Source organism: Cervus elaphus, chromosome 1 (assembly GCF_910594005.1).
Source record: "Cervus elaphus chromosome 1, mCerEla1.1, whole genome shotgun sequence".
NCBI classification, from domain to species: Eukaryota; Metazoa; Chordata; class Mammalia; order Artiodactyla; family Cervidae; genus Cervus; species Cervus elaphus.
In genome coordinates, this window is record NC_057815.1 from 97,773,453 (window position 1) to 97,782,457 (window position 9,005).

The 9,005-nt window shown below is 41.1% G+C and overlaps 1 protein-coding gene across 1 annotated transcript; it reads left to right on the forward strand.

The window, feature by feature from the left end:
* Window positions 1-4,524: 4,524 nt before the first annotated feature.
* Window positions 4,525-5,460, forward strand: LOC122679438 (olfactory receptor 4D11-like). Its single transcript, XM_043880159.1, has one exon. It carries the CDS (start codon window positions 4,525-4,527, stop codon window positions 5,458-5,460), a length of 936 nt encoding a protein of 311 aa, XP_043736094.1.
* The last annotated feature ends 3,545 nt before the right edge of the window (window positions 5,461-9,005 follow it).

Below are 9,005 nucleotides of genomic sequence, written 5' to 3' on the forward strand. Positions count from 1 at the left end.
AAAAGTGATGTTAAATATTGGGAAAGCAGGAATCTCTTCCTAAGAAGTTAAAGAGATGGGGTCACCATGGTAAGAGAGAAAGCAGTTTGTGTTCGATGGAATGACTGAGTCGCATAAAAGGGGTAGAATTTTTTCCAGCTTAGGGTTTGTCCATAGGGACCACAGAGCCTCTTTCCACAAAATGGGTGCTTCCTTTAAAAGAGTGATCTTAACCACAAATTCTCTTAAAAAACTATGGAGGTTTCAAAGGCAGCCTCATATCTGAACATTGCCTGTGGCTCAATGGGTCTCTTTTGTCTTTGCTCTGGAGGCAGCTTTATTTCCAAACCTGATGACCCAGAACTAAGGCCTCTGTCTGCGTGTTTTCACACAAGTTCATTGGAACAATAATAAGCAAGTTGGTTCAAAGAGAAGCTGTTCTTCTATTGAATAGCATTTTCCTGAGTGACTCACACACACACACACACACACATACCCCTCGTAAGTAACCCTTCAGGGAAGATACTGTTTGTTTGGATTGGCAGAGGCAGTGGGGTGGCAGAAACAAGTAACTGGAACACCTATTACCGGAAAGTCCCGGGCACTTTGCACAAAGATGATTACAGTTTATTACTTGTGCTGCCCATTGAAGTAAGTGTTCTGCTTCCCCGTCTACAGAGGGGAAAATTAAAGGAAAATAAAGGACTTGCTCCAAGTGACAAAGGAGGAAGTGATAGAATTCCAGTCCTGATTCTCCTCCAAAGCTCTTAAGACTGTCTTACACTACATCACACTGGATGGTACATAACACTGCATCATTCTAGACTGTTCTTACATTTTAGAACTGAGGATCCGAGGCACAGAAAGGCAACAGAAACTTTCTCAAGGTCACAGAGCCATTTTATAGCCTGGAGCAGAAAACAAATCTCTGCTATCCCTAAGGCCAAGTCAAAGACATTAACAAAATGGTTTCTTATGTTTGTCTAGATCCTTTTTCCTCATTTTCACACAATCCGAAGCCAAGGCTTGTAAATCCAGATGTGCACTTACCAGTGAAGTTTATTCATTAATTAAAAAAAAAAAACTACTAAGCACCTAACATGTGTCCCAGACTAAGGAAAGCTTTGATGACATTAGGTTAAATGAAATACTGAGCAGACAGGATGGACTTGAGATATAACAAGGAAATATACTGAACTTAGGAGAGACAGAAGAAATTAGATGGAATAACCTGTTATAGGTGCCAGATGAGAAGTCAGTGCAGGGAATTATGAGTCATAAAAGGATATCAGGAAAATGTTCACAGAAGAGGAGACTCTGGACCTGAATGTTGAAATCGGTTCAGTTCATTCACTCAGTCGTGTCCAACTCTTTGCAATCCCATGGACTGAAACAGGCTTCCTTGTCCATCACCAACTCCCAGAGTCTGAAAGATCACTGCTCATCAATGAGAAGATCATGAGAGTGGGGAGGACACGGTAGGTGGGGAGAACAAGAGGAAAACAGATCCAAAATTGTGGGCCTTCCCTTCTAGTAATACCAGTCCTTCAAAATCATCTCTGATGTCACCTATTCCAAGAAATCTCCCCTAACACACTGAAAGCGATGTTCTATGTTGTCCGCTGCAGGATATAGATTTCCTTTGCCCACGAAGGAATGAATTTCCCTTGAAATTTGTGAACTATTTGTTAATCTCTAAACACTTCATCTTTTTCCTGTGCTCAGTGTTCTTAGAAGACTTTGGATTTGAGCTTATATTCCAAAATGTGGCAAAAAGCATGCATCATGCAGTTCTTTTACTTTTTCCTCAAGCACCCATCCTCTGAGATTTGGAAATATTTTCCTCATTCTCTTATTCTCTTCCCCTAAGACCACATGACCCTTACCTCCAACTGACCTTGACATTTACAGGTTAAAGGAACCAACAGTGTAACAGCCAAGACTGGCCAGATGGGATTTAAAACTCAGCGGTGACTTAGGCACAAGGAAATCTGATTGTATGTGTGTTGGCTTTGAAAGCTAATCTGAAGTTTTACTCATGGGCCTTTGCCAAGATTTAATAAAATCCTGTCATCACGTATAGGTTTCAGCTTTAGACATTTGTTAAATGTTGTAGAATAATTCAGAGCTGATTTCATTTTTTGGAGTTTGAAAGTCTGTATAATTTGGGAGTTTTTGGTGGTCAGAAGAGGATATACATTTCTCCGATAATAGGAAATGAAAGTGGGTGAATTAAAAGTATCTTATTGAATTAAAAAAAAAAAAAAGGTGTGGGCCAGAAAGAATTTACATAATACTTTAAGACCTGAAAAAATAAGCAAATAAATAAAGACCTGAAATAGGATCAAAGAAAACAAAGCATAAGATAATAATCAAGATGGAAAAAAGTCTTGGATGCTATAAGAGGAGTTTGAGCCTTATCTTGTAATAATCTATAAGGGAAAATAATCTGAAAAAGAATAGGTAGATAGATGTATAACTGGATCACTTTGCTGTATAGCTAAACTAACACAACCTTTGTAAATCAACTATACCTCAATAAAAAGAAAAAAAGAGGAGCTTGATCTTTATTCTGTAGATAATAGGGAACCATTGAAAATTTTCAAACAAAGGAATAAAGAGAGCGGTCGCTCAGTCATGTCCAACTCTTTGCGACCCCATGGACTGTAGCCTACCAGCCTCCTCTGTCCATGGGATTTTCCAGGCAAGAATACTGAACTGGGTTGCCATTTCCTTCTCCAGAGGATCTTCCCGACATGGGGATCAAACCCAGGTCTCCCACAAAGGAATAAATGAGCCCATTTGTGACTTATAAATATTAATATATTAATATTTCTTGAAACAACAAAGAGGATGAATTAGAGACAACTCCACCAAAGGAAAGACTAGTTAGGGAATTCCTGCAACAATCTAAGCAGAAATGATAAGGGTTTAATGAGGATGAAGTTAAGGGAATGCATGAGAGACATGAAGAAAGTAGCATTTTCAGAAGAGATTCGACAACGTGTCTAAATTCCTTGCAAGATGAGTGACTCAGGTAAGTCTCTTGGATGAAATGTGCTACTTAATCAGTACATGCTGTAAAGGGGACGATCCCTGCAAAGACAGAATAAACCAGGAAAACCAAGTGAAAGTGAAAGTCGCTCAGTTGTGTCTGACTCTTCGACGTCATGGACTATACAGTCCATGGAATTCTCCAATCCAGAATACTGGAGTGGGTAGCCTTTCCCTTCGCCAGGGGATCTTCCCAACTCAGAGATGGAACCCAGGTCTCCCATACTGCAGGAGGATTCTTTAACATCTGAGTCACCAGAGAAGCCCAACAAGTAGTCATATCCTCCAGAGCAAATGAGAGGCAATGTGTGTTTCTTATTATCCACATAATTTCTCAAGGCTCTGAAAGCTGGTTTCAACACAAACCAAGCGTGATGCATCTCAGCTGGGCAGTAACCTAGGGACCACCTATCTCTATGGTGGTTTCAGATAACTCAGCTAAGGCTGAGAATGGCCTTTTTCTCAAAATCTGAGTTAACTATTTTCAATTTTTTTAGTTGATTTTTATTTTTGGCTGTGCTGGCTTCATTGCCATGCAGGCATTTCTGTAGTTGCGGTGGGGGTGCTACTCTTGGTTGCAGTGCGTGGCTTCTCCTGGCGTGGAGCAGGGCTCCAGGGTGCTGAAACCTCAGTAGCACCTGGGCTCATTAGTTGCAGTTCCCAGGCTCTAGAGCACAGGCTCAATAGTTGTGGCTCTGACTCGTGAAGATATAGGGAATCCACAACTGCTTATACAGAACCTTCCTTAAGTTCCTTTCCTCAGAAACATCTATAATCGACTTGAACAGAACCCAAAGACTCCTCACAGAAAACAGGAGGGAAAAGGGCCTACCACCTATGCTGGTTGGGGAGCTGGAGCAAGTAGGACCGAGTGACTTTTCCAGGTAACAGAGCAAGTTCACGTAGAATAAGATGTGTGATTATTATTTTTTTTATGTGCACACACTGCTGTCTTTCTTTACTTTCTTTCTTTCTTTCTGGCTGCACTGGGTCTTCTTTATCGCGTGTGGGCTACTCTCTGGTTGCAGAGAGTTTCCCTCGGGCTTCTCATTGCAGGGGCTTCTCTCGTCGTGGAGCACAGGCTCTAGGCACGTGGGGTTCAGTAGCTGCGGTCCATTGGCTCAGTTGCTCTGTGGCATGTGGAGTCTTCCAGGAACAGGGATTGAACTGAGGTCCCCTACATTGGCAGATGGATTCCTATCCTCTGTGCCACTGGGGAAGCCCAAGATATATGGTCTTTTTAAATTATGTATGTGCAATTTCTGCATAAGAGGTAAAACTTTGCTTCATTTAATTTTCTCAGTAATGTCATTATTTCCTTCAAAGCTGTACATGTGTGTTAGTCACTCCGTCCTGTCCGATTCATTGTGACCCCACGGACTGTAGCCCGCCAGGCTCCTCTGTCCATGGATTTCTCCAGGCAAGAACACTAGAGTGGGTTGCCATTCTCTTCTCTGTCAAAGCTGTACATGAAGGAATAAATGTCATCCAATGGCCTTGAAAAATCATACCAGGGTGTCGGAATTTATCTTCAGTGGACTTACCCAATCTCAAGAGCTGAGTGCGCTCCTATTTTTCCTTTTATCTATAGTTTATGTAACAACTGTGTTAGCAAATGCTGCCATCACGGTCACTGTGAGCTGCGAGTCCCGCCTGCAGACCCCCATGTACTTCCTGCTCCGCAACCTCTCCGTCCTGGACATCTGCTTCTCCTCCATCACCGCCCCCAAGGTCCTGGTGGACCTCCTTTCGGAGAGAAAGACCGTCTCCTTCCGCGGCTGCCTCACGCAGATGTTCTTCTTCCACCTCCTCGGGGGCGCGGACATCTTCTCCCTCTCGGTGATGGCCTTTGACCGCTACGTGGCCATCTCCAGGCCCCTGCACTACGTGAGCGTCATGAGTCGCGGGCGCTGCGCCGCCCTCGTCGCGGCCTCCTGGGCGGGGGGCTTCGTCCACTCCATCGTGCAGATCTCCCTCCTGCTGCCGCTCCCCTTCTGCGGCCCCAACGTCGTGGACGGTTTCTACTGCGACGTCCCCCAGGTCCTCACACTCGCCTGCGCCGACACCGCTGTCCTTGAGCTCCTGATGATTTCCAACAACGGCCTGGTCACCACCGTGTGGTTCGTCCTGCTTCTTGCGTCCTACGCAGTCATCCTGACCATGCTGAGGTCGCGCTCCGGGGAGGGCCGGGGGAAGGCCGTCTCCACCTGCACCGCCCACGTCACGGTGGTCACCCTCCACTTTGTGCCCTGCATCTACGTCTACGCCCGGCCCTTCTCCGCCCTCCCCACCGATAAGGCCGTCTCTGTGACCTTCACTGTCATCTCCCCTCTGCTGAACCCCCTGATCTACACCCTGAGGAACCAGGAGATGAAGGCGGCCATGAAGAGACTGAAGAGGAGATTCCTGCTTTCTGAAGGGGGATAGTCTCCTAATAGATTGTGGATCAAGGTGTAACTATATAATTGAAATATTTTCTTAAAATATTAGCTGTCATATACAGGGGCTCAACTGTACATGGACAATTAAGTAGACCAGGATGGCACAAAGGACTGGCGACCTGGAACACCCGTATCAGAAAGGAACGCCAGCAGGAAGTAACGGGGAAGAACCTATTCCTGAAGAGTAACTGACAGCAAGCTAGGCACAGATGCGGACTGTACTAGAAATGAGTGTCCAGACAATGGGTAAAGGATAGCACTCTAACGTCCAGGCAGGCAGTAGGCCACGGGGACCTCTGTCTCAACACAGCAGGGATACAGTTTCCGGGTCCCAGTTCAACGGTAGTTACCCTATGACTATTTACTAAGCTTATGCTACGTACCAAACACCGTCTGGGAACATTCTTCTCTATCATTTCTGTTTTGTCAGCAGCTTTGGGCCTACTCTTTCCATCAGCTCATCTGTAAAATACACCGGCACAGCCCCCCACAACCATCTGTTACATGTAAAGGTCTTAGTTTTGAAGGATCTCCATTACCTGCCACTCTCTGTGACTTTGTCAGACTTAGACATGACCTGGGACTTACACTGTCTGATTTTGTGAAGTGGCCACGTATAAATAATGGGACTACCTGCCCTACTGTCTATAACACTGCCTCAGGCGTAAGCTAGTTTGGTTGAAAAAAGAAAAATGCATATCCAAGCCAATAAATACTTTTATTTTTCCTCTGTGTACCTGTTTATCATTTCCCTTATCACTGTGTTTTAAAAATTCTACAAAATTTCAAATTAGTACATCTAATTCTCCTTTATATTCTCAGGGTCTAGAATAGTGTCTGACCCATAAAAGCTTTAAATAAGTGTTTCAAATATGTGGAAAGGGATGAAATGAATGTATGTAAGAATATGACACCAAATTCTACTTAATCTTGGTTTTTTAGTATTTAAAGATGACATTACTTCTTCAGGGACTTCCCTGGTGGTCCAGTGGTTAAGAATCCTCACTTCCACTGCATAGGTTTGATAGGGGCATAGGTGTGATCCCTGGTTGGGAATCTGATCCCACATGTCATATGACGCAGCCAAAAAAAATAAAAAATAAAATAACGTTGACTTTACTTCTTGAACAGATGCTCCTTCATGGAAGTCCAAGGAAAAGGAAATGATTGAATCATAGTATACTATGATCTTGCACTGTAAGCTTTATACAGGACCACATCCCTTTATTTTAATTTACTAGGACCAGGTAGGTTTTCCAATTTCTAATTTCTTAAAGTGTAGAAAGATAATAGAGTGCATGTATTGTAGATTACACTGTTTCTCCTATGTCACACCAAGTGAATTGTTTATACTTCATGAAACGAGACACAGATGAAACTTCAAGTATTTTCTATAGCAACTATACTTACCATATTTTAATTAAAAATGTCATCCACTGTAAAATACATTTGCCACTCTAATAACAGCTAGGGTAAAAAAAAAGAGCTAAGATATTACATGTACTCATTGATTTTAACATGTATCTTAATTTCAGGGACATTTAAATGTGAAGGAAAGAAAAGATTCATCTTAGAATTTAACAAACTCAATATTCAAAAATACAAAATAATCAGTCCCTGTCTCATGCACCCACATACATATACTTTCCCAAAGAGAGAGAGATATAAAGCAAACAAGTTTTATTTTGCCAACCCTATGTTTTAGGAGCACAAACAACTGCCATTAATTCAGTAGTACAAAACAGACTGTTTCTAACCAAATTCTGACCACCTATAACACATTTATTATTATGGGCACTATGTCTATATATTATTTATATTTGTTTCTTAGTATTAAAAGAAATTTTGAAACTCCAGTGTTTCCTCACTTTAGGGACCAAAGATACCACTGCTACAGTTCCTCACTGTGGAAATAAGGAAAATATTTCTCTTATCTTATGGAAACCTGATAAGATATTCCCTTCTGGAAAGATCCTATTATTCCCCAAAGACGCAGGCACATTCAAGAGTTATATACTTCTTTGGTGGAACAAATAAATACATGCTATGAACTTGTAGCCTACTAAAGAAGAGACGACTCAAAGCATTGAAATGTAGTCTTAAAAATTTACAGAATGGAAGAGACGATATGATTTCCATAGAAAATATAGTTAACAAAAATTGGCTAAAAGAGAAAACACCTTAGCAAATGAATAATTATAGATGAACTGAAAAAATTGCCAAAGACAGATACTTTGAAAAAATTTTAGACCCAAATAACTTTGTGGATGATTTCCAATAAATATTTAAGGATCCAGTAATTTTCAATTTTCTTATAAATTTTAGAATACTTCTTAATACATTCTATAAGGATACCATAACCCTATTGACAAACTAGATAATAGCATCTAATTGATCTAATAATATCATATATCTAACATAGGTAAACACACCAATCACATCTTCAGAGATAGATGTAAAATTCTTGTAAAACATTAGCAAGTTCCACAGCAATGCATTATGCAATAACAGCAAGGTCAAGTAGAATTTATTCTAGTTTCAAAGAAAAATATTAACATAATTCACTGCCATTATAGATAAAAATATGAAAAGGTGCCATTATTTCAGTGGCTCAGAAAATATTCATCAGAAATCAGCCCACATCATTGGAAAGCAAAACATACTTAAGAAGCCAGGAATTGGAAAAAAAAAAAAGTGAACACCTCAATAAAGAATATTAACAGAAACTATATAGCAAGTATTATGTCTGTGCTCACTCTTTGGGATCCCATAGACTGTAGCCCACCAGGCTCCTTGGAACTGTCCTTGGAATTCTCTGTCCTTGGAATTCTCCAGGCAAGGGGGTTAACCAGTCCCATCTCCAGGAGATCTTGCCCACCTGGGAATCAAACCCAGGTCTTCTGCATTGCAGTTAGATTCTTTATCATCTGAGCCACCAAAACTGTTAATTGACAAAAAGTCTGAAGTAGGATAGCTATCAGATTAGGATGATCTGGATTTATGAAATATTATTAGAAGATCCAACCCCATGGATTCAGTAACCTCTTTTTTTTTTTTTTGAAGGTTTATTGAAAATATTAACTATTTGGGTACCTGATTTAAAAATAAACCTAATATAAAGGCTAGTCCACAGGCAAAATGGGCCTTCTTGTAATCCAGCCAGCAGCTGTGGAGCACCACCACAAGCCCTGGTGGCTGTTATGACCTTTCGTTAAGAGGCTTCATGTTCTGAACACAGGTATACTTTAGTTTAGATAGATAGTAAGATTTAGTTCTGAAATCTGAGCACACAATCCACAAGATAAAATCATAGTATTTTCTTTTGTTACAAAGATCCAGTATGATAACTCCTCCATATTAAACTACCTTTCCAGACAGGTAGGAATTATGCTTGCAAAAACACAGAACAAAATTGCTCAGAACGTTTAAAACACATATTTGAAAAGCAGTTCACAATATTACATCTAAATTGCACAGAAGATCCCAGTGATTACTAGGAAATCTACCAGTCTAGTTTTTCCAACCCAAGCA